This window comes from Heterodontus francisci, chromosome 11 (assembly GCF_036365525.1).
Source record: "Heterodontus francisci isolate sHetFra1 chromosome 11, sHetFra1.hap1, whole genome shotgun sequence".
Lineage (NCBI taxonomy): Eukaryota > Metazoa > Chordata > Chondrichthyes > Heterodontiformes > Heterodontidae > Heterodontus > Heterodontus francisci.
In genome coordinates this window covers 19,734,943-19,760,724 of record NC_090381.1, presented here as the reverse complement: position 1 = coordinate 19,760,724, position 25,782 = coordinate 19,734,943, and the positions used below count along the sequence as shown (strand labels likewise).

Below are 25,782 nucleotides of genomic sequence, written 5' to 3'. Positions count from 1 at the left end.
ATTTTATGTATACACTCGAAGGTCTCTCTATTCCTGCACCCCCTTGAAAGTTGTACCATTTAGTTTGTATTGCTTCTCCTCATACTGCCTACCAAAATGCATCATTTTATTTTCTCTCTGTTAAATTTTATCTGTCATGTGTCTGCGCATTTCACCAGTCTGTCCATGTCCTCTGGAAGTCTATTGTTTTCTACATTTCTTGAGTTTTGTGTCATCTTGCAAACTTTTAAATTATGCCTGTGTACCCAAGTCCAGGTCATTAATATGCATCAAAAAGAGCAGTGATCCTAATACTGACTCCTGGTGAACACAAGTATATACTTCCCTTCTGTCTGAAAAGCAACCATGCACCACTACTCTCTGCTTTCTCTTTTTATGATATATTCTGGTTTGATTGTGTTTTAAAGCTATTTGAAATTTCAGTTGATTGCGTTATAAAGTTTGGCATTTTTCAGTTTGGTGGAATCGCTAAATTTGATAACTTGATCTGGTAATTTTTTTCTAAATGATGATCACATTGTATGACTCACTGAGTTTGTTATCTATCCTAGTTTTCTGACATGCTGTTGTACACAAGCAAAGGAGTGACAGCTAGCAACCAATTTAAAGTACATGGCCAGCTGCCGCTATACGGAATGATAGTAAGTATACAGAGAGAAAGCTTTGCAGAGGTTTCATTAGACCTAGCTTTGATTAATCTCTGTTGATCAATTTCTTCAGCAGTTTTGTTACAAGGATAAAATAAATGTTAAGAAAATAGTGTGATGTTCAGAATATAAAAAGCTCTTTGTAAATGAAGCTGCTGGGAATTGTGTACAGGAACCAACAATCTGTGTTGCCTGTTGTTTGTGTCTGTGGAGATTTTGATTGTCCTGTACTATCTATCCGTGTCTGACCCTGTCTGTCTGTCTTTCATTGAGAAGTCTAGGTTGATGACAAAGTCCTACTGTGCAAGGCACCAACATTGGGTAGCGTAGGACAGAAGATGAACTAAATTAGGAAGTAAGGACTAGGTTACACTGAGTGTGTCTTTCAAAAACCTGTGCTTTCAGGTAGGGCGATAGAGTAGGATGGCAGAGTTCCACAATTCTGACATTTTTGAAAAGAATCTCAGGGGATGAGTGAAGGAAAAAAGCTGTAGAACAACATGTTAGTTAGGAGGAAGCAAAGAGAAAACATTCAACATCATATTGCTAAAATAGAAAAAGATAAGTAAGGTTATAACAGAGGGTGAGAGCTTGGAGCCTGCAGGGGCAGAGAGTATGGCGACTAGCTTTTTCTTGTGCTCTGTCCTGGAGAGTGAGGGTGTTCAGTTAGGGAGCAGGATTCAGGTCTTAGTTGGACTTGAATTCCTTGTCGCTGTTAGAGCACCTGCAACAAAAAAGGGTGAAATGCATACCCAGCACCTTTTAACACCTGGCTTAACTTAAAGACCAAAAGAAACCAAGTAGGTTGTGCTGCTAGTAATTCTTGGTATGTTAAGCTGTTCTCTTGTATAAACAAAGACACATGTACCTAACATTAGTGTACAAGTTCTATGAAACCCTGGTGTATGTCATAAACTGTAAGAGAAAATACAGTTGCTGATACCCCGGCTTTCTTTACAGGACCGTAAAAATCAGAATGCTGGATAATGGAGTAATGGGAGGCCTATAAAGAAGAGATGATTTGAGTACAGACTAAGTACTTTCCCACAAGGGGGAAAGGGAGGGTAACCAAAGTCAGAGCTCCCTGCATCACAAAGGAGTTAAAGAGTAGAATGAAACAGAAAAAGGGGCATCTGACAGCTGTTAGCTTGATAATACATGGAAGAATCAGGCTAAATATAAAAAGTACAGCAGAGAAATGAGAAAGGAAATAAGAGTGGCAAAGAGACAGTACTAGAATATGTTGGCTGCTAACATAAAAAGGAAGGCTAAGGTCTTCTATAGCATATTCCCAGTAAAAGGATTGCCAGAGGAGTGGTGGGGCTGATTAGGGACCAAAATGGAGTTTTATTGATGGCGACAGAAGGTATGGTTGAGTTAGTAAATGAGTACTTTGCATCAGTGTTTAACAGGGAAGAGAACTTTGCCAAAATTATAGTAAACGAGATAGTTGCAACACTGGATGAGATTAAAAAATAAAGAGGAGGTACTAGAAAGCCTGACTATACTTAAAGTGGTTAAGTCACCAGGCCCAGATGGGATACATCTGAGGATGCTGAGGGAAATAAGGGTGGAAATTATAGAGGTACTGGCCATAATCTTCCAATTCTCCTGAGATACAGGATTGATGCCAGAGGACAGGAGGATTGCCAATGTTACATCTTTGTTCAAAAAAGTGGAGAAGGATAAACCTGATAATTACAGTCCAGTAGGTTTTACGTCGGTGGCGGGGAACCTTTCAGAAACAATAATCCCGGAGAAAATTAACAGCCACTTGGACAAGCATGGATTTGTTAAGGGCAAATTGTGTTTGACTAACTTGAGTTATTTGATAAGCTAACAGAGAGGATGGTGAGGGCAGTACAGTTGATGTTGTGTACGTGGACTTTTGTTACAACCGAGGTGGGAGCAACACACTGTCAATTCAGTCCCACCACTCCACAGGTCACAGCATAATATTAAAGTTTTCCCACCCAACCGGAAAACAGCCAAATTAAATACTCTAGTAACCCCAGAATAAAACAGACCGAACCAGGTATCTTTAGACAACAACAAATTAACTATTTATTAAAACTAAATCTTAAACACTATTACGATAAACCTATGTCTAAAGACCTTATAACTTCTTATTTTAATCTAACTCCCCCATTCACACGCATACATTCAAAAAACTGACAGTTAACCAGTTTTAAAAGTGGTATTTTAAAAAATTAGCTATTTCTTAAGAATAAATAAATAAATAAGTCTTTGTGTATTACATTCCTGATGGATGAGGTATTCTAATGCGGAAATAATCAAATGTTACTCGAAGTATCCACGCAGATTTGATGAAATAGTCTGTTCTTGATAGGCATTCAAAACACTTCGGCTGCAGTCGGCATCAAACAGTCCTTTCAATGATGAGCACAGAAATAGGTCAACTTGAATTTTAAATCCAACGGTCTGTCGGTTGAAACTTTACTGCAAATTCCAGAAAATACAATCAGTCAAAAGAGAGTCAATCTTGAAGCAAAGGCTTCTTGGCTTGGAAGTAAAGAAAATGAGTTTTGCTACCTTCAGCAATACAAATGGTCTCTACAAAAACAAAAGGCTTTTTTTTCTCCTTTAGGCAATTAACTTGACCTGTAGCTCCTTGTAGAATTTCTGCTGAGAGAGTGGACAGCTCTTTTCTTCAGTAGCACGCCTTGCTGGAGAATCTGGTTCATACTAGTTTTTGCCAATTTTTACACACAGTCAAATTGAAACATTATACCATGTGACCTCGGGCCAGGTGCAGCTGGCACACTGCTCAGTCTTAAAAGCACACTGTTTTCAAACAGAGTCTTAAAGGCACTCACTGTTTTTAATTGGAGGAGAACATAATTACAGTTCTGTGACACTTTCAAAAGGTGTTTGATAAAGTAACACATATTAAGCTTGTTAGCAAAATTGAAGCCCAAAGGGTAAAAGGGGCAGTAGCAACATGGATACAATATTGGCTAAGAGATAGAAGATAAAGAGTTATGGTGAATGGCTGTTATTGAACTGGAGGGTGATATACAGTGATGGCCCCAGGATTCAGTATTAGAACCACTACAGTTTTTGATATACATTAATGACTTGGACTTGGGGATACAGAGCAGAATGTCAAAATTTGTAAGTGACATGAAACTTGGAAGTGTAATAAATAGTGAGGAAGATAGTATAGACTTAAAGAGGATGAAGACAGACTGGTGAAATAGGCAGAAACATGGCAGATGAAATTCTTGCATTAAATCTTTGTCTATTTTTCTTTTATTGAGAAATCTAGTTTGATGGCAAAGTCCCAGAGTGCAAGTAGTGACAGGAATTGTAACAGAGCACTGACGGGCAGTTGGCTAGAGCAGCGAGCAACACTCTCCCTCACCTTGTTCTCCCTGAGGAGCTTCGCTAAGAAAATGCTTCAAAATGTAGCTGTGCTAGTGCGTATCAGGGTGTTGTGATAGACAGGCTTCCCTGGGAGCAATGGTTGAAGTTTGACTCTTTTACCACAAATTACGACACCATTCTGGTTTACCTACAAACCTTCTTGTGTGAAGCCCTTAATGGTTTGTTGCTGCCTGCACAGGTTGGCGCAGGTATTTGCTTGCTGTTTCCTTCCCACATAAAATATCTCCATTCATAGCCAAAGTTCTCTCATGTCAGTACTGCAGTGATTAACCATAGAGAGCTTGATGAGGTAGATGTTTCCTCTGGCTGGAGAGTCCAGATGTAGGGGTCATAGTCTCTAGATAAGGGAATGGTTATTTAGGAATGAGATTAGGAGAAATTTCTTCACTCAGAGGGTTGTGAATTGTTGAGATTCTCTACCCCAAAGGGGTGTGGGCGGTCACTTATTGAGTATATTTAAGACTGAGATCAATAGCTTTTTGGACTCTGGGAATTGCGGGATATGGGGATAGAGCGGGAAAGTGGAGTTGATATAGAGGTTCAGCCATGATTTTACTGAATGGTGGAGCAGGCTTAAGGAGCTGTATGGTCCGCTCCTGCTCCTATTTCTTATGTAATGTTTACTGAAGCAGATTCGAGGTGTTCATCACTCATGACACGATGCTACGAATCTGCCAGTAAGCTGCAAAAAATGGACTTAACATAGAAACAGCAAGCTCATTTCCAGAATTCAATTTGAAAATCAATATAACGCATCCATAATAAGACTGAACTGCAGTTAACACCCTATGGGTTCTTTCCACTGTCTGCTTTAAAACTATTGTTTACAAATTTATTTGCTCCTTCTTTCCCTCCCTTTCCCTCTTCTCCTTCTCCTCCTTCTCACTCCCTTTCTCTCCTATTCTCACTCCCTTTTACCTTCCTTCATCTTACACTCTTTTTCACTCTCTTCCTTTCATCTTTTATCTCTTGCTCATTCACCTTTCTCCTCTCACTCCCCATCACTGTGCTTCTTTGCATCCTTCACCATACACACCTTTTCACACTCCTCCTTAATATGCTATGCCCATTTCTCATAACAGTTGTCATTTTCAGTTGCTTTTCTTGTTCAAATCTTGGCGAATCAGGAGCACTTGAGCTCAAGTGGGTCACAAACTGGAGGGGCGGGAAACATTTGGTGAGGGAGGAGAGCAGGTTCACAAAAGCCTTAGGATGGACAGAGGCGCGAGCTATCAAAAACATGGGGTGTGGGAGTGGCTGAGAAGGGAAGCTGGTTATCACTGAGGTCAGACCTGCTGCGAAGCACTTAGCAGCTAGAAAGGGAACAACCTGGGCAGGTGAGTGGTTCAGACGAGAAGCCTTTGACAGGTGGGCAGAGATGATTGGGAATCGCATTAGTGGCTGAGCAGGCAGAATAGGATGCACTCAAGGCAGGATGTGGGTGTGGAGTCAGCGCTGGTCAGGAGTGAGTTCAAATGGGTGAGATTGTGAAGGACCCGACTGTACCTCTGAAAGAAGCATAAGGTCAATGGATAGTTAGTAGTGGCAGTGAGTGGAGTCAAAATCATGGGGTTCTGGTCAGGTTGCTGCAGTGATGGACATCATTTAACAATTACAGACGAGCAAAGAGGATCAGTTGTACAAGAGAACACTGGAATCTCCTGTGTTGATGTTGCATTGGCCAGGAGTGCACGCCACAGTGACAGGTTAAACAGGGCCGGAATTGTTAAATCTGGAACCAGTGACTGTGAAGAGGGATCCGCGCCCGAGGAGAGGGATCCGCGCTCGTGCATGGACAACAATGACAATAGACACATAGCAACTAATGACCTTTTTGAGAAAGTCACACCACAGATGTTAAGTGCTGAATCATCATAGAAATATTCCACTGGTATGTCTTCACGAAGCCACCAAGTGCGGGTCTGTCTGCAAATGAATGAAATCCAATGTAATGCTAACCTGCTAAATTCATTTCCACCGACAGGGAATTCCTGTGCTCTGTGTCGGGGCCGGTGTTCTACCTTAAATCCCCGAGTAGAAGACTGCAGAATTAGCGAAATACCGCTGTTCCCATTAAGAGGAGAACGATCATCGCCTCATTCCAATCGCAGTACCTTTACCATGAAAGATGTCCAGAAATCTCAAAATCCAATGTGTGCTTCCAATATTTGTTTCAAGTTGTATAACTAATTTCTTAAGTATGGGGTATAATCTCAACTGTAATTAAGTTTGTCCCCTTTTATTTCCCAAATAAGGATGTATAACTATTAATTTTTACATAAGGTCTAAGCCTCTTCAATTTCCAAGAAAGCCAAGCTGTGAGCCTTGTGGTGGTCAATCTTTCATTAGTTACTTAACTGCTTTTCAAGATTATAGTTCAGTTTGAGGGTTTGGTTAGCTTTTCAAAAATTCAGTTGACTGTGTTTATGGCTTTCAGCATCGAACTATCTTATTAACTATTACACTGTGGGAGCTTTTGTGATAGTTTTGAAAACTATATTATCAATGTTTTACCGTATGTGAGGTTTGTGGCATTAGGGAACGAATCCTCTTTATCAGAAGCTGCCTTTATGGTTGTACGATGAGGCAAGCTTTTTCACTGAGAGGTTCATATCCTTTTTTAACCTTTCAGGAAGATGATCCTTTTTAAAAAATTTTTAATCCCTCATACGTAGGAAAATAACACTTTTAACTTTATATGGCCAATTCCTTCACGCAATAAGGTAAGTGAGGTCGGGCCTCGCTGGGGACAATCAGCTAGGCGCCGGCCAGTGGGATGTTGTCAGTGTAGGGCAGGGGTGTTGTTTTAGCGGGAGTGGTGCTAGGGGGGCCCTCTGTGGGGCACAGCATGCCCGATCAGGATGGGCCCCCAGCTAACAAGGAGGCTGCCAGGTTATACTAGGTGGCCTTCTTAGATGCCGAAGTGCCCATCCGCTGCTGATAAAATACCAATAGCAGTGGGAAGAGGCCCTTAAGTGGCAATTAATTGGCCACTTAAGGGCATCAATTGGCCTAAGGGCAGCGTACTGCCTGCTATCTCTCCTGCCGCTGGTAAAATAGCTAGAGGGCAGGTAGGCGATGGGGACGACTCCCCTCCTGCCTACCACATAATTTGACACAAGCCCCTGCCTCCTAGCCCACTCCCAGGGTGGGGGAGGAGGTGGCATTAAATACTAGCCCTGGAGTTTGGTGGGGGTGGGGGGTGGAGGGGGATGGTGGTGGCGTGTCAGTCATAAACATCCAGTCAAAATGGGTGCAAAGTTAGGAATGCATCTGCTTCAGCCTCCCAAAACCTTGGCCTAAAATATTTTCAGGTTAGTATACAATCAACAAGTTGCCCTCTGGTTATTGGCTTGTTGAGAGTAAGCGGGAAAACTCGTTGAACAAGGGGCTGAAACTCCAGGAGTGAGCCAAACCGGAAGTCAGCAGTGAAAGCAGGAGCTGGGATATCAGTGAGGGCTGACAACCAACTTAAGATCTGGTTTGCATTTCATGGTAACCTCCCATCTGCTTCGGTGCACAGTTACAGGCCCACCTGAAAACCACATGCTGTGGGCCTTGAGCATCTGAGCGACAGCCACTGTTTCTCTGATGCCTCATAAACAGGGCAGCTGGCAGTTGAAAATGAAAATGGTCCTTCGCAGAGCAGTCACCAGTACCTTCAGGTAAATATATGAAAAACTAGTTTGGCCCCCGCTGGAGTATTGTGTCCAAATCCAGGCACCTTGCTTCAGGAAGGGCGTAAACGCTTTGGAGAGGGTGCGGAGGAGATTTGATAGAGGCTTTTAAAATCATGAATTTAAATAGAATAAATGAACAAAAACTGTTTCCAATGGCTGAAGTGTCAATAACCAGAGGGCACAGATTTAAGGTGACTGGTAAAAGAAACAGAGGCGACATGAGGAAAAACGTCTTTACGCAATGTGTGGTTAGGATTTGGAATGCACTGCCTGATAGGCCGGTGGATACAGATTCAGTAGTAGCCTTCAAAAAAATTATATCAATATATGTAGGAGAAATAATTGTAAGGATATATAGAAAGAGTGGGGGCATGGGACTAACTGGATTACTCTTTGAAAGAGCTGCACAGACTCGATGGACCGAATGGCCGCCTTCTGTAGTAGTTTATGATTCAGGAAACCAAAGTCTGTGAAAATCACTGAAATCAGCAGCAAAATGTGAATATTTAGCTCATCCTCAATGCAAGCCTTTATTAGCAGAGATTAATTGTGCAACAACCTCCTCATGCTAGTGTACATTATGTTTTCTTTCTTTGTATTTGCACTTTTGCCAGCTGATAGTGCTGGAGCCTCCGGTGAGTACTGACTTATGAGGATCTTCTGTGAGAATGGGATTCCCTTGCTTCTCACAGCAGCTGTTGAATTAGGCAACAACTGCTCAATGTAAATCCTGCTTGTACTTAGCGCCTTTGTGCACAATGAATGCAAAATTAGAAACTCTTTGGATATGTTGTTAATTCAAAACATAAATATACTTTTGAACCTCTCATTGCCTCTTCCTTTGCCCTCGTTCTTAGTTTTGACAGATTGCTCTGTGCCTTTGTTGTATTGCTCCAAACCTTTTCCAATTGGTCTTCCTCTTATCCTTCTTTCTTTATCTTTTGACCCTTAACTCTGCTGAACTGGAGGCTTGCATTATGTTGCTCTTAATCCTCCCAATTGGTCTCCCTCTTCCCCCTTCTCTTACTCCTGTTGATTTGGTTTCTTCCCGAGCCATCTTCCTTTTAACCAGCTGAATCAATACCAGCCTTTATCTTCTTGCCCTTAGTGCTGCTGAATTGGTCTTCGACCTACCCCTAAGCTTGCTGAATGACTCATCAATGGCCAGAGCATCCTGACTAAACACTTCCAAACTTCCTCTTGAAGGCAATGCAGAGTCAGCGCCCACCTCAGCAGTCAGTAATATATTCCAGAGGCTTGCTACTCCTGGGAGAAGAACCACCACCCAACATCCAGTCTATTCCTATTCTTGCACAGTTTAAACTAGTTTACCCTGGTCCTCTCCTATATGTTAAGATAGAATAATCTATCAATAGGGATGCTATCCAATCTTTTAATTATTTTATAGCCCTCCATCAGGTCGCATCTAGAGTCAGAGTCATAAAGTATAGAAACAGGCCCTTCGGCCCACCGCGTCCATGCCGACCATAATGCCTATCTGTACTAATCCCACCGGCCTACATTAATTCCATATCTCTCTATGCCTTGCTCATTCAAGTACCTGTCCAGATGCCTCTTAAATGTTACTACTGTTCCTGCCTCCACCACCTCCTCAGGCAGCTCATTCCAGATACCCACTATTCTTTGTGTGAAAAATTTACCCCTTTGATCTCCTTTACACCTCCTCCCTCTCACCTTAAATCTATGCCCTCTAGTTTTAGTCACCCCTACCATGGGAAACAGACTCTGGCTATCTACCCTATCTATGCCTCTCATAATTTTATACATCTGTATCATGTCCCCTCTCAGCCTCCTTGGCTCCAGGGAAAACAGACCCAGCCTATCCAGTCTCTCTTGAAAACTCAAGCCCTCCAAACCAGGCAACATCCTTGTGAATCTTTTCTGCACCATCTCTAGCTTAATCACATCTTTCCTGTAGTGCGCCGACCAGAACTGCACACAGTACTCCAAATGCGGCCTAACCAACGTTATGTACAAGTCTATGTATCTAAATCTATGCTTCTGTAAAATAAATAGACCAAGGTCCTTGAGCCTATCTGAGTAGCTGAGGTTTTTAAGCTAGGTATCATTCTCATACCTCTCCTCTGGACATTTTCCAAGGTCACCATGTCAGGGGACCAAACTGAGCCCACTACTCTAGATGCGGTCTGTCCAGTGACCTGTACAGTGTCAGAATGGTATTCTTTGATTTATACTGAATGATTCTATTAATACAACCTAATGCCATGTTAGCTTTAGCTACAGTTTCTCTATATTGGTCATTTTTCGTCATTTGTGTGCATTAACACCAAGATCTGTGCTCACTCAACCTCTTTCTGTATTGTTCCCTGAAAATGATATCTGTGTTGACCCTACCAACATGGTATCATTCTGTTCAATCTGCAGTGCATCTCCTTCAAGGCCAATATATCCTTGGAGATGTGATGTCCAGAACAAAATGCTGTACTCCAGATGGGTCTAACCATACAACTGTAGCATAGCTTCCATCCCTTTATACACCAGCTCCCCTTGAGATAAAGGCCAACATTCCATTAGCCTTTTTGATTTTTTTTGTACATGTCCACTAGTTTTTAGTGATTTTTGTACATGAACCCCTAAATCTCTCTGCTTCGCCACAGTTCCTAGCTTCACACCATTTAGAAAATACTCTGATTTATCTCTCTTAGGTCCAAAGTGGATGACCTCACACTTCCCCTCACTGAACTCCATCTACCAGTTTTGCCCACTCACTTAATCCATCAATGGCCCTTTGCATGTTCTGCGCCCATCTGCACTACTTATTGTACCACCTAACTTGGTATTGTCAGCAAACTTGGGTATACACCTCTCTATTTTTTCTTCTAAGTCATTGACAAATATAGTGAAAAGCCGAGGCCCCAGTACAGATCTTTGGGGAACCTCACTAGTCACATCCTGGCAATAGGGGCAAATACATATAATCCTTAATTTCTTTTTCTTACCTGCTAACCAGCTGCAGTGGTTAGCACCGCAGCTTCACAGCTCCAGGGACCCGGGTTCAAATCTGGGTACTGCCTGTGCGGAGTTTGCAAGTTCTCCCTGTGTCTGCGTGGGTTTTCGCCGGGTGCTCCGGTTTCCTCCCACATCCAAAAGACTTGCAGGTGATAGGTAAATTGGCCATTGTAAATTGCCCCTAGGTGATCGGGAATATGGGATTACTGTAGGGTTAGTATAAATGGGTGGTTGGTCAGCACAGACTCAGTGGGCCGAAGGGCCTGTGTCAGTGCTGTATCTCTAAATTTAAAAAAAATAACCAATTCTAGTAGCTTCCCCATAAACAGATGTCAGACTAATGAGTCTATAATTTCCTGATTTATCTCTCCCACCTCTATTAAATAATGGAGTGACATTGCTAATTTTCCAATCCAATGGACAATCCCTGAGTGAAAATTTTTTTGGAGGACAATGACGAGAACACCTGCAATTTCTTCATCTACTTCTTTTAATACCTTAGGGTGGACTTGTCTATCTTCAGTCTCATTATTTTCTCCATTACCATTTTTTAATTTACAATAAATCTAGGTAAGTTCCTCCCCTTGATTTACTTTTTCTTCATATCTCTGGTACTTTATCCTCATCCTCTATTCTACAGAGTAATTATTTAGCAAGTTTGCCATTTCCTTATTTTCAGTTACAATATCACCTACATTTGCCTTCATGGGGCCCACATTACTCTGAGCCACCCTCTTTCTCTTAACATACTTGTAAAAACCTTGAGTGATATGCTTGATATCCCCTGCACGTTTTTTGTAATTTTCCTTTTTTTGCAGCTCTTAATATTTTCTTTGTATTCCTTTGCTGTCCTTCATACCTCTCCCAATCTGTGGGATCTTTGCATTTGTTTAAGCCCTATCTTTCAGTTTTATACTATCTCTCACCTCTTTTGTTGACTAAATGTCTTGAGAACTTTTACCTTGGTTTAAATTCAATTTAGGCATTTAGATTGCCTGAATGTGGTTATTGTAGACTCATTATGTGGCTGTAGTGTTTATAGCTGCTTTTTTGTTTGTAGATTGAGGAAAGCGAGAACGAATGGTCCGTTCCACACTGTTTCACCATATTCTCTGCTCAGAAGACTATTGTTGTAGCAGCAAGGTAGGTGTCTCAATTATTATGCTTCGAAGAATTTGGAATACTGTTAAATTGTTCTATTTTCGATATTGTTCGACTGTTACCTTCCTCAGCTCCTTCTCACAGTAGCTTGAAGGATGGACCAGTGTTGGATGATGGAGAATGGTGGTGAATCCACGGCATCACTCCACAGATGAACAGAAGAGATTGTGCCAGGGCACAGCTCAAAAGATGGACAAGGACTGATTGCAAGATATTGATTAAGGGATTGACAGGCAGTGGTGAGCTCTTTTTATTCTTTCATGGGATGTGGACATCGCTGGCAAGGCCATCATTTGTTGCTCATCCCTAATTGCCCTTGACAACTGAGTGGCTTGCTCGACATTTCAGAGGGCAGTTAAGAGTCAACCACATTGTTGTAGGTCTGGAGTTACATGTAGGCCAGACCAGGTAAGGATGGCAGATTTCCTTCCCTAAAGGACATTAGTGAACCAGATGGGTTTTTTTTTTTACAAAAATTATCATCGTTTCATGGCACCATTTCTGAAACTATCTTTCAATTCCAGATTTTTATTAATTCATTGAATTTATTAATTAATTGAATTTAAAGAGTGACCTCAGTGTCCCCCTGTGATTGCGGATGGGTTGAAGTTACCGAGGAGTTCCCTACCTCGAGGAATAAACTAAGTGGTGGAATGACCCTGGTATTTATTTTGTTGCTGGCATTCAAGGGCCAAGTGATGATCTGACAATCCCAACTCAGGGATTGTCCACAAGCATAGATCTGTGCCACATGTGTGAGTATATATATATATATGATAACATGGATATGGATGTACCTGTGTATGTGGTTAGTGTACGTGTGTGTGTGTAAATGTTTTAGTAAGTGTTTGCGATTCTGTGCTTCTTTGCCTATTTTATGATGATTATGATGTGTACAGATAACTATTTGAGTGTCTTTGTGGGTGTGAACGTAAAATTGTGAATGAGTGCATGTGTTTCTAAGCAGATATCTGAAATTGTGATCACACATGCCTTTATTTAATAATGTATGTGTGTGTTCACTATTTATTCAGCTCTTGCAGCCACCAGACATTTTATAACTAGAACCACTAGACCAAAAGCGACCAATTCAGTTGTGAACTGTTCGAGTATCTAAAAGGCATTGTCGTTTACAGAATGCATTATGCAGAGCTGAGAGTTCACCACTGTTATGCTTGAGGAGTAATATTATGAAAGTACACTCCTAGCACAGAGCTCCACCCAGTACAGTTGATCTAGCCACGATATTTCTGTCCATTAAAATTAATAGATGGAAAATTGTGGGAAGCACAAACCCGTACTCTCAATGTGTGCTCCTGGTGGGTAAAGCTGAGTGCCGGGAGTGCCAATTTGTAACATTGCTCCTTTAATCTCCACATGACAAAGGAGAAAAAGGTGGGTCAGCAAAGTCAGAACTCCAGGGCGGTATGATGTGAGATTGAGCGCGGGATTCTCCACATGGCAACTTGTGATGTAGGCCGTGTTTTCATGGGGAGGTAATGAACAGATGCTAGGAGGTGCTCAGTGGGCAGGGGAGGGAAGTCTTTCATACAGACACTGCCTCCCACTGCCAATTCCGAACAACTACTTACAGAGTACTATTGGCAGAGGTATGGCACCTTCTCAGCCCTGGATGATTTAGGAAGATCAGAGATGGAAGAGGAATAAACAATAAATGGGACTTGGTAACTGGAGTTCCCTTATTTATAATTATCAGGCTTGCCAATATAATGGTAGCCGTGGCTTGTTGGCTGCCCAAGGTTTGAACTCACTGCAGGGGCTTGTGCTTATACTTCACCCTTTTCTCTTGTTCCCTTTCTTAGCTCTAGAGTAGAGATGGGAAAATGGATAGAGGACTTGAACATGGCCATTGAGGTGGTGAAGAAGTCAAATGAGAAGAGAGACACAACTCTGGAGAGCAATGTCTGTGATCGATCAAATAGTAAGTCACTTGGTAAAAATGACTAAGGCTGGTGTGTATTCTCAATATACCATCAATGGAGGGTGAGGGAAGAGAGGAACTTGTATTTTATTCTATTTACAAACCAACCCTACCAGGTGTATTTCACTAGGAAGTGAATCACATCTGCTAGAAGACGCATCCTGAGGTCGTTTACTCCCCAGTTCTTTATTGTCCCTGTTATAGGTTTTTGGGGCTTCTCCTCAGCTACTGGAAAGGGACATTGAGGCACAATATTTTGACTTGTTTGTGTTTAGTTGAAAGGTAGAAAAATTTCAGTAGCTCCATCTTCAAGCATGTAATTGCAGTGTCTATCTGAATGGTACAACTCCTGCTTATCATAGAGTCATGGAGTTATACAGCAGAGAAACAGGCCCTTCGGCCCATCGTGTCTGTGATGGCCATCATGCCTATCTATTCTAATCCCATTTTCCAGCACTTGGCCCGTAGCCTTGTATATTATGGCGTTTCAAGTGCTCATCTAAATACTTCTTAAGTGTTGTGAGTTTTCCTGCCTCTACCACCCCTCCAGGCAGTGTGTTCCAGATTCCAACCACCCTCTGGATGAAAAAATTCCCCCCTAAACCTCCTGCCCTTTACTATGCCCCCTGGTTATTGACACCTCCACTAAAGGAAAAAGTTTCTTCCTATCTACCCTATCAATTCCCCTCATAATTTTGTATACCTCAATCAGGGTCCCCCCTCAGCCTTTTCCACTCCAAGGAAAACATCCCTAGCTTATCCAGTCACTCTCCATAGCTGAAATGCTCCAGCCCAGGTAACATCCTGGTGAATCTCCTCTGCACCCTCTCCAGTGCAATCACATCCTTCCTATAGTGTGGCGACCAGATCTGTACACAGTTTTCCAGCTGTGGCCTAACTAGCGTTTTATACAGCTCCATCATAACCTCCCTGCTCTTATATTCTATGCCTCGGCTAATAAAGGCAAGTATCCCATAGCCTTCCTAACCACCTTATCTGTGCTGCTGCCTTCAGTGACCTGTGGACAAGTACACCAAGATCCCTCTGTACTTCCTCGGGTCCTATCATCCATTGTATATTCCCTTGCCTTGTTAGTCCTCCTAAAATGCATCACCTCACACTTCTCAAGATTAAATTCCATTTGCCACTGCTCTGCCCATCTTACCAGCCCATCTATGTCGTCCTGTAATCTAAGGCTTTCCTCCTCACTATTTACGACACCAACAATTTTCGTGTCATCTGCGAACGTACTGATCATACCTCCTATATTCACGTCTAAATCATTAATGTACACGACAAACAGCAAGGGTCCCAGCACCGGTCCCTGCGGTACACCACTGGTCATAGGCTTCCAATCGCAAAAACAACCCTCGACCATCATCCTCTGCCTCCTGCCACTAAGCCAATTTTGGATCCAATTTGCCAAATTTCCCTGGATCCCATGGGCTCTTACTTTCTCAACCAATCTCCCATGCAGGACCCTATCAGAAGCCTTACTGAAGTCCATGTAGACTACATCAACTGCTTTACCCTCATCTACACATCTAGTCACCTCCTCGAAAAATTCAATCAAATTTGTTAGACATAATCTCCCCCTGACAAAGCCATGCTGACTATCTTTGATTAATCCCTGCCTCTCCAAGTGGAGAGTAATCCTGTCCCTCAGAATTTTTTCCAATAGTTTCCCTACTACTGATGTTAGATTCACTGGCCTGTAATTACCTGCTTTATCCCTTCTTGAATAATGGTACCACATTCGCTGTCCTCCAGTGCTCTGGTACTTCTGATGTGTCCAGAGAGGATTTGAAAATTTGTGTCAGAGCCCCTGCTATCTCCTCCCTTGCCTCACATAGCAGCCTGGAATACATCTCAACTGGGCCTGCAGATTTATCCACTTTAAGTCCGCTAAAACCTCTGATATTTCCTCCCTTTCAATGCTAATTTGTTCAAGTTTATCACAATCCCCCTCCCTGATCTCTACACCTATATCGTCCTTCTAAATAATGAACACCGATGAAAAGTAATCATTTAAAACGCCTAGGGATTTTCCTTTATCTTGCCTGCCAGTGTTTATTCATGCCCCCTCTTCGCTCTTCTAATGACCTTTTTAAGTACCCTCCGACACTGTAGCATCAAAATCCCAATGTATTTTCAATGACGGTAAAGGAATCTAATTTCCCAGTGGGCTGTGTAATAAAAGTCATGGTCCCAACAGATTATCCAGTGGGAGTTAAAGATCCAAACTTCCAGTTCTGAGTTATGTTGTAAAAGTGAAGTACTTAACACTCCCCAATTGGCTCCCCAATAGGAATCAAGAACCCAGTTCTAATAGACTATCCAATGGACCTTTTTTTTGATTCATTCATGGGATGTGGGTGTCGCTGGTGAGGCCAGCATCTATTGCCTATCCCTACTTGTCCTTGAGATGGTGATGGTGAGCTGCCTTCTTGAACTGCTGCAGTCTATGTGGGGTAGGGACACCCACTGTGCTGTTAGGAAGGGAGTTCCAGGATTTTGACCCAGCGACAGTGAAGGAACAGTGATATAGTTCCGAGTCAGGATGGTGTGTGACTTGGAGGGGAACTTGCAGGTGGTGGTGTTCCCATGTATTTCCTGCCCTTGTCTTTCTAGTTGGTAGAGGTCGTGGGTTTGGAAGGTGCTGTCTACGAAGTCGTGGTGCGTTGCTGCAGTGCATCTTGTAGATGGTACACACTGCTCCCACTGTGCATCGGTGGTGGAGGGAGTGAATGTTTGTGGATGGGATGCCAATCAAGCAGGCTGCTTTGTCCTGATCCTGCCAATAGATTCCCATAGGCGTGTATCATTGAACTCCAATTTGGTTGATTTTAACTAATATTTGATATACCCTATATGTCTTTTTTTTTGGGTTTCGTTACAATTTCTGACTTGTCAGTGGCCACTGTTTTATTCTCTGTTATCATAATTAAGATCACTTAACAGTATTCTCCCTTATTTTAAAAAAACCTGACAGTACTACAGATATTCTTCTTTATGCATTTATCCTGATGTTCCCAGGATCTTCAGACGAAGTGTCACTGGAGCAGGAATCTGAAGACGACACTCACTCCTCCCACAGCTCGTTGGACAAGCAGACCCATCACCGTGCCAATACCACAATGCACGTGTGCTGGCATCGCAACACGAGTGTCTCCATGTTGGACCACAGTGTTGCAGTGGAGGTACCCAGCAGGGCACTCTCACCACCCTACACCTCAGGATAACCCAGTGCAGTGCACAGCAAGTACAGGCTACATGTACCCATCCTACCAGCTAAAATTATTACATCAATATTTAATTATCTTTGCCAGCTGGACTTCGTAAACTAAATTGACAAATCAAAATGAAACATTTTTATTGAAAACTGTAATTCCATTGTGCAGCCTCTGAGTGGGAAGTACAGGAGAAGCTCTCCTTCATATTGGTTGACAGGGCTTCAATTCTATGGCTTGTTGATTGCTTTCAGTTTTGTGAATTTGAATACATTCCGCATCTCCAGAGGTAGCAGATGTTCCCTGGCGCTGTGGGCCACAGACATGGAGCACCCACTTGAGCGTTGTGGTCTGGTCCAGAATTGGCAAGGCAGTTGGTACAGGGCACTAGAGATGGAAGGTTCGATGAGGTTGCAGTCCATACTTGTGACTGGGGCTTGGGAACTTAATGCTGTGCCACTAAAAAAACAGAAAGACTTGCATTTATATAGTGCTTTTCACAACCACCGATGTCTCAAAACGCTTTACAGTCAATGAAGTACTTTTGAAGTGTAGCCAGTGTTGTAACATAGAAAATGTGGCAGCCAATTTGCGCATAGCAAGTTCCCACAAACAGCAATGTGATAATGGCCAGATAACCTGTTTTTGAGGGATAAATATTTGCCATTACACTGGGGAAAATTCCCCTGCTATTCTTCAAAATAGTGCACTTTTACATCTACCTGAAAGGAGCCTCCGTTTAGCGTCTCATCGGAAAGACAGCACCTCCGGCAGTGTTGCGCACTCTGTGTCAGCCTTAATTTTTGTGCTGAAGTGGGACTTGAACCCAGAACCTTGTAACTCAGAGGCAAGAGTGCTACCAACTGAGCCACAGCTGACAAGCCACTGGGATTGAAGAACTAGCTAATGTGAATAATGTGCAAAACTACTGCATTCCAGAAAATTGCCTATTTGGCGCCAATTTGTTCTGAACAGGGAGAGAAGTTGGGGTTGCACAATCCTTAGCCTGTTTTTTGGCCAGATAGTAGTACAGTTTGTTCTGTTTTGGGTTAGTGTCAGCCCATTAGTTAATGTGTGGGGCAGGACAGGTCTGCAAGAGGTTTAAATGTTGCGATTTACTCTCCCCAACTTTTTATTTCAGACCACACTTGTGGTCCTGACCAACCAGATTGAGAAACAAAATTTAAGTTCTTAAACCAGCGAGGCTTCCTACAGACGTTTTCCTACATCATGCGTCCTTTTGGGGACGCTTTTAATTTCCATGTTTGATCCTGGCATTCAGACCCAGCCCATAGCAAAAATCAAAGGACTTGATCTATTTTGCAATATTCCCAGACTGTCCTCTACTTCCCCAATTCAGTTCAGGTTGTTGGAATTTGTACCCATTATGGATCCTTACTTATATTTTAAAACTGATTTGCTGATATATGAAGCCTGGGTTATCCATTGTCTGGAAGCACACTACATTTGCTCTATTACTCATTTCTCATTCCTCTTCCATTCGAACAGGCCCCTGCAGCATATTCTTTACACTGCTTCATTTTCTTTCAGCTCACCCACGTTCTGTGTTCTTTTGACAATGGAAATCATTTTTTGTTTCTCTGATGCAGCAAGTTCCTGCCTCCTCATCTCTGTGTTGCAACTGGATGTCCTCACCTGTGTTTTCTTTAAGGCAGCCTGTTAATATCCATGTGCCAGGGATGTCACAATATGAGTCAGTAGATAGCCTGATGATTAAGGGTTTTAGTAAACTGTTGATCTTAGTGTCATGGAGTCTCATTAACCATTCAAAGATTTCTGCTGTGGCTCCCTTCACACAATCACTGCACCCTGCCAATGCAAAGTTACTTGTTAATGACTAGAACACACGCTCTGCAACTCATCTTGGATCTCCCTGCAGCCAGTGAAAAATGTGACAACCCAGGGCCAAATGGCCATTCCTAGTACCTTGATGAGGACTTCACAACGCAACCTCGCTGTCCCAATTGCAGGCTTACAGTGAAGCAGTCACTGTCTAAAGACTCAGACCCTTTAGCAGCTTTATTAAGAACATACAAGACTCATCTGTGCAGCATATGTAAAGATGTTCTAAACCTTCCCCCACTGCATAAACCTTGTGAGGAGCTAATGATCATTTTCTTAAAGTGGCAGCTAATGCTACATATTATGGGTGCCAGAGTTATAGTCTGTTGGACAATCTGGTAGCCAGGAGGTCAGGTGAGGAGAAAATGTAAGTGTTGGGAAATGGGGATGAGCCCAGTAAGAAGTGGGTTGAGTGTATGCAGGCCTGAAGGCTGTCTCTTGTCCTAATATAACATAGCATAGCATACACAACCTAGCCAAACAACTTATAGTTATTATGGAAAAGAGAGAATTAGCTAGCTTGATTATCATGACTGGGGCATGATTGGCAATTTCATTATGAGTAGAGCCTGATCCACCATATTTGGCAGCTGTTCACTCTCGAGAATCTGTCGCGGTCCCTTTAAAAATATTTGTAAATATTGCTCCATTTTTTCTTTGAATATTTCTGATATTGGAACCAATATCAAAATACGACTAGCGTGCCAGTAGAAGGCCCCAGGTGCTATCCCCACTTTGCACTGCACTAGCTGTTCTCAGGCAGATGTCGCCAGTACTGGCCTTAATGCCCCTGAGTGAGGGAGGGATGAAACCAATCTGGGTTCCTCCTTCTGGTTGTTATCTTGTGACTCCTGATGGAAAGTTTATCTATGTGAAACAGGATCAGGCTTAACTGAGGTGGTCCCACAGTCAAGCAGCTTGCTGATGCTCAGAGAAGAGTTGACACTTGGGCCAAAGAATTGCCTCTGCCTGTGGAGCTATGACCCAGAAGATCTGCCACTTTCAGGAAAGGAAGGGAAAATGTTAGAGTGGGGAAAATAATTAACCACATTGGATAGAAGAAAAGGAAAGGGTGGTGACACTAATCATCATTCTGTGTGGCTGATGCTTGAATGGGGTCTCAGTGATGAACAGGTGACTCTTCATGACCATAAGCTGAGAGTCACTGATGCAGTTTGTCCATAGAACTGGCCATTTTGTGACATCTCAGTTACTAACAGGTGTATAAGGTACTTGCAAACTGCTGCTCTCTAACTGACCTTATTTTATTCACTGCTGTCCTGTTTCTATCTTTCTTTCTTGTTATTCCCATCTCCCTGCCTGCTTACTCATGGACCTGCTTAGTTTTCTGTTCCCTTACTGCCTCACCGGAGCTTCCTCTGCACTACCTTCTGGGCCAGGGCCAGCGGCCTAACACCATCACCCATGTGTGCTGGTACCGGAACCAGAGCCTTTCGCTGACTGATTATCTTCGCATGTTTGAGGTAAACCTGTTAATCAGTTGCCATTGTAAATCTGTGCTTGTAAGTGAATCAGAGGAGACTGAAACTGGCCAGGTAGTACGAACATAGGTCTGCTTTTTAATTACTGAAGCCACACATACCAGAGAAATGTCAGCTTTAGTCCATGTTGGGATACCTGACCACAACCAGAGTAGCAGTTGCTATACTAAAATTAGTCTCAGTCCTCTGTACACAGGGAGAAGACGACTCCGGCTAGTTTCCATTCCCTGATTTCTATCTAGTAGCTGCTATTGGAAAGGACATTGGCCATGGATGAGATTGGTTTTGGATATGATTTCCTCCAGCATCGAACAGTCCATTGATACTGCCTGTGCTCAATAGTGGGGTTTGCTCGCAGATGTTCAACTCTAACCATAATCAGATAGCGCTGTTAGGAAAGCAGAAAAATAAGGGGAAAAAGGACGTACTGAAAATGTCTCTCAATGTGAAGCTGTAATTTGAGGTTGGGCATCTCGCTGCAGTTTTTTGACATAGAATGTACATCCCAACTGGTCCATGCTGGTGTTTATGCTCCACGTGAGCCTCCTTCCACCTTACTTCATCTAACACTGTCAACATGTCCTTCTGTTCCTGCCTCCCTCCCCTTATCTAGCTTCCCCTTAAATGCATCTATGCTAATTGCCTCAACCACTCAATCTGATAGTGAGTTCCACCCTCATCATTGAGTTTTCTGTTTCTGGGTTTTCAATGGGATGATTTCTGGTAGATTCTGTAAACTGAGAGCAATGTGAAATGATACAGTTTACAGTCATAATCTCAGAGGGTTTCAACTCAACAATGATAGAATTTTTAATAATGAACATTCATCCAACAGTTGTCCAGTAGTTGGTTGAGTTGAATTTTTCCCTCTTTCTAACCTGTTGACAAATTATCTGTTGTTAATTTGAGTGAACTTATCTTTAACTTGCTTTACTCTGCAGCACAGAGCTTGTCATTTTCAGCTCCTAACTGTCCTGTAAAACATTAGTTATTGTGTCTTCCATCCTCTTTCACTGTGAGTGAGCAGAGCAGTTGTGCTCCGTAACACAAATTCTTCTCAATTTCAATAACCTGCACCAGACACTGGCTGAATCATGGCACTGTGCCAAGAGGTGGGAACAGATCTAGGAAGCATATTGGTGAGGAAATGGTCAGTGGAAATGGGATAGTTGTTTGAATGGGCAGAGGCTTTTTTTTTAAGGAAGATGGAATAATGAAGGTGGTTTTGAAGTGGGAGGGAGCTGTGTGCCAAGGAATGAGAACCATTTACAATGCCATTTAGCTTGAGGCCAGAAAGGAAAGTTGTGTGTTCAGCAGTTTAGGGTGAATGAGCTTGAGGAAGCAAACATTAGTCCATGGATAAGCTGAACTCAGAAGGGAAATGGGAAACAAATAGAAGATGATTGAGGGAAGCATGAGGAATGGAGAAACTTTGGCTCTGTGGAGAAGATGAAGGGTGGAAAGCAGCAGCAGAGGCAGTGAACTGATGGTGTGGTAACAAAGTCCATTAACTCCTTATGCTTGTTAGATGTGAGAATGGAGGGGGCAGAGAAGAGGTCGTAAGGAAACAGTTCGTAGCTGGGGTATATCTTTGCTCTCCAAGTTGTGGCAGTATTAGCTGGTCTTTGCAGAGGAGGCTGAGGCCTATTAGATACTTAATATGGTCCAGTCAGATTTGGTGATGGCTACGGAACCAGTTGTGTTCCAGTTATGATGAAGTATTTATTTCTTGAACTTGAGGGAGTGAAGATAGGAACTCTCATCCAGTGGGGATTACTGGGATGAGAGATAGTGAAGTCTTGGTCAAGTGCATCAAAGATGGATACGAGGGAGCAAATTGACAGTTGTGGATATAGTGTGGCAAATGGAGGGCCAAAGACTAAGCAGTTCGGTGTTTCAAAGTGCAATTGTAAGTGAGTTGGGGGAGTTTGTTTTCTCCAGAGTGAACAAAGAAAGGACTGGAGTGGGAGGTTGATAGGGAGGTATGCATGGTGAGGGATACAAGGAAATAGTTGGAGATAGCTTTGTCACTGGTTGAAATCACAGGAGTAGAGGGGCTAAAGAGTTTCCATGGATATGGTTAGCTAAGTTTATATGGAGGATGGGGAGGTTTACAGAGGACAGGCAAGCACTGGATTAAGAGGAGAGAGGGCAAAGGGAGCTATGATAAAGATTAAAATTAATGAGAATGAGGAGTTGCTCAGTGCAGAGGCTGAGGGATGATATCTCTGGGCGAAGCTTGAGGTTGATATTCAATGAGAATTTTAAAGGAGAGGACAAAAGGGGTGGAACAATGTGAAGAGCTCAAAGGAGGAGAAGGAACCTGAGGACTAGGAGGAGAGACCAAGCTTTGATTCTGTTATCAGGGCCACACCACCAGTATGGCGGTTTGGGCAGGGCAGGTGGTGGACAATATAACCAGGTCTTCATTAAGAGGCAAGGTGTCACCACTGATGGGTCAAGTTTCAATCAAACCAGGACGTCAACACAATAATCCACTTTTTTTTAAATTCCGTCACTGTAAGCCTTGCTGTCAAGGCCAGATTTATTTCTCATCCCTAATTGCCTAGGAGAAGGTGATGCTGAGCCACCTTCATGAACCACTGAATTCACCGTGTGGTGTAGGAACACCCACAGTGCTGTTAGGGAGGGAGTTCCAGGATTTTGACCCAGCGACAGTGAAGGAACAGCGATATAGTTCCAAGTCAGAATGATGTGTGGCTTGGAGGGGAACTTGCAGGTGGTGGTGTTCCAATCCATCTGCTGCCCTTGTCCTTCTAGGCAGTAGAGGTTGCGGGTTTGGAAGGAGGCTTCTTTGCAAGTTGCTGCAGTGCATCTTGTAAATGGTACTCACTGCAGCCATTGTGCACCAGTGGCAGAGTGAATTAATGTTTAAGGCAGTGGATGGGGTGCTGATCAAGTGGGCTACTTCTTCCTGGATGGTGTCGAGCTTCTTGAGTGTTGTTGGAGCTGCACCCATCCAGGCAAGCGGAGAGCATTCCATCACACTCCTGATTTGTGTATTGTAGATGGTGAAAAGGCTTTGGGGAGTCGGGAGGTGAGTTACTTGCCACAGAAAATCCAGCCTTTAACCTGCTGTTGTAGTCATAGTATGGATATGGCTGGTCCGGTTAAGTTCCTGACCCCCAGGATATTGATGGTGCAGGATTCCACGATGGTTCTGTACTTGTGACACACACGTGCTACTTGCTACTTATCAGCCCAAGCCCGAATATTCTCCAGGTCCTGCTGCATGTGGGCACGGTCTGCTTTTGCTTCATCTTGCGGCGATGTTCTGGAGCTGAGATGATTTGCCTCCAACAACCACAACCATCTTCCTTTGTGCTAGTTATGACTCCAACCAGTGGAGAGGTTTCCCCTCGATTCCCACTGACTTCGATTTTACTAGGGCTGCTGAATGCCACACTCGATCAAATGCTGCCTTGATGTCAAGGATAGTCACTCTCACCTCAGCTCTTTTATCCGTGTTTGGGCCAAGGCTGTAATGAGGTTGGAGTCCAAACTGAGCCTTAGTGAGCAGGTTATTGGAGAGTAAGTGCTGCTTGATAGCACTGTCGACAACACCAGTAATTTCAGTATGTAAAGATTTTCTGCTAGTGTGCCTTTGAGGGAAGCAGGAATACACAGGCTCAGAGGAGACCGAAGGATCTGGCTGGGGCCAAAAGTGAATTAATATCATAAGCTCCATCTCTTAGCTATCTGCTCCTGCATTGAATTTTCTGAGCCTATCTGATCCCACTGCCATTCTGTGTGGTTTGTTCCATTTATTGACCACTTTCTGTGTTAAGCATCGTTCACTTTTTGAATTTTAAGTTGATGCCTCTTTTATAGAGTTTAGATGATTGTAGCCATAGAACCTAGATAACCAAGAGAAGAGAGAGGGGGAGGACTGTGGGGTGGACCGATTTCTGTAGTTCAGCATTTTAGCAATACATTGGCTTTAAGAATATATACACAAAATATGATGCTGACCCTTGGTGGTGTTTGTTGCAGAACCAGCTCTCCGGTTACCTGCTGAGGAAGTTCAAGAACAGCAATGGGTGGCAAAAACTTTGGGTTGTCTTTACCAATTTCTGCCTCTTCTTTTACAAGACCCACCAGGTACTGTTCCTGACTGGTAGCATCTGGGTGTTTCCGTGGCGATGGTGTACTTCAACCTGGATAATCTTGTAGCTTTATGTCATTACTGTAATCAGGATAATAATGTATCATTGAATCCGAAATTGTAATCTTGATTGTTACACAACTTGAGGACACTATCAGAATAACCTGAATACATGTAAGACACATGGGGGATGAAGACAATGCTGAGATATTTCTGAGGAACTTCCTTACACTTGGGTTTCTGAGCATTCGTCTGAGACACTGGATGGAAGTACATGTGGAGTGCAGACAGAAACAGTCTCAACAGTGATGGTAGCCATGATTAAATAGCCTGCCAACACTCACTGTTCACACTTGATTGAGAGTAGTGACTTAGAGAAGCATTACTGTCGCACTCTTGGGAAACAAACTAATGTTACTCATCATTCACCTTTGTGACAAGATGGGCAGAAGGAGAACACTGGAGGAGAATGAGGTTATGGCTGAATTATACTGTTTGTTAATATGTAAATAAAATGAACAGATGGATGATATGTAGTCAAAATAGTAGAGTACCAGACTGAGGGAATTGGGAGAGAAAGGAAAAACTTGGTCTTTTCAGCCTTGTCGAGTGGGGGGAGAGTGATTGAAATGTGACCTTCGAGAGATATATGAATAAACTGTATAGAAAAATGGATCCCATACAGTACTACAGTACAATAGGCGCAGGTTTAATTTGTGAAAGGTAAGCTCAGGACTGATGTCAGGAAGTTCTTTACAAAGAGTATTGAAGAATTGGAATGGATTTCTGACTAGAGTAGTTAAGGCAGAAACTCATTTAAGCAACAGCTGGATGTTGTGTTGTAGGTTCTTTCTTGATGGATAAACAAAGATCAACTGAATGGCCACCATCCTGATGTCTAATTGATCTGGGACTGAAGCGTGCAGATGAAAATGCATCTTTGCTCCTGTAGGTCATGGAGTTTAATGGAATACTGTTGGACACTGGATTTTCAATTGTATTCATGTTATGCTATGTAAAAAATATCGAAAACAGTATTTGTGGTTAATCAGGCAGCATGTTTAGAAACCGTAACATCAAAATAAATAGGTTAAGAGCTCGGAGGTTTTCCAGTTTACTTCTGTGACCATCATTGGATGTACAACTTTATAATGTGTGATTTATGTTCCAAAGATCACCAATCAGCCACCAGCCCAAATAAGATAGAAGTTTGTGTTGCAGTTTTTGCTTTT

General features: G+C 42.8%; 1 protein-coding gene across 3 annotated transcripts in view; it reads left to right on the top strand.

Moving 5' to 3' along the window:
- Positions 1 to 25,782, top strand: part of farp2 (FERM, RhoGEF and pleckstrin domain protein 2) — a 208,108-nt gene that overhangs the window by 166,751 nt on the left and 15,575 nt on the right. For 2 of the 3 annotated variants that reach the window (XM_068041746.1, XM_068041748.1), the window contains exons 21-25: positions 552 to 641; positions 11,787 to 11,869; positions 13,711 to 13,829; positions 16,866 to 17,029; positions 24,439 to 24,546. In XM_068041746.1, the coding sequence (XP_067897847.1) occupies positions 552 to 641; positions 11,787 to 11,869; positions 13,711 to 13,829; positions 16,866 to 17,029; positions 24,439 to 24,546 (564 nt within the window). The remainder of the gene's footprint in view (positions 1 to 551; positions 642 to 11,786; positions 11,870 to 13,710; positions 13,830 to 16,865; positions 17,030 to 24,438; positions 24,547 to 25,782) is intronic. The other variant, XM_068041747.1, reaches the window with a different exon arrangement.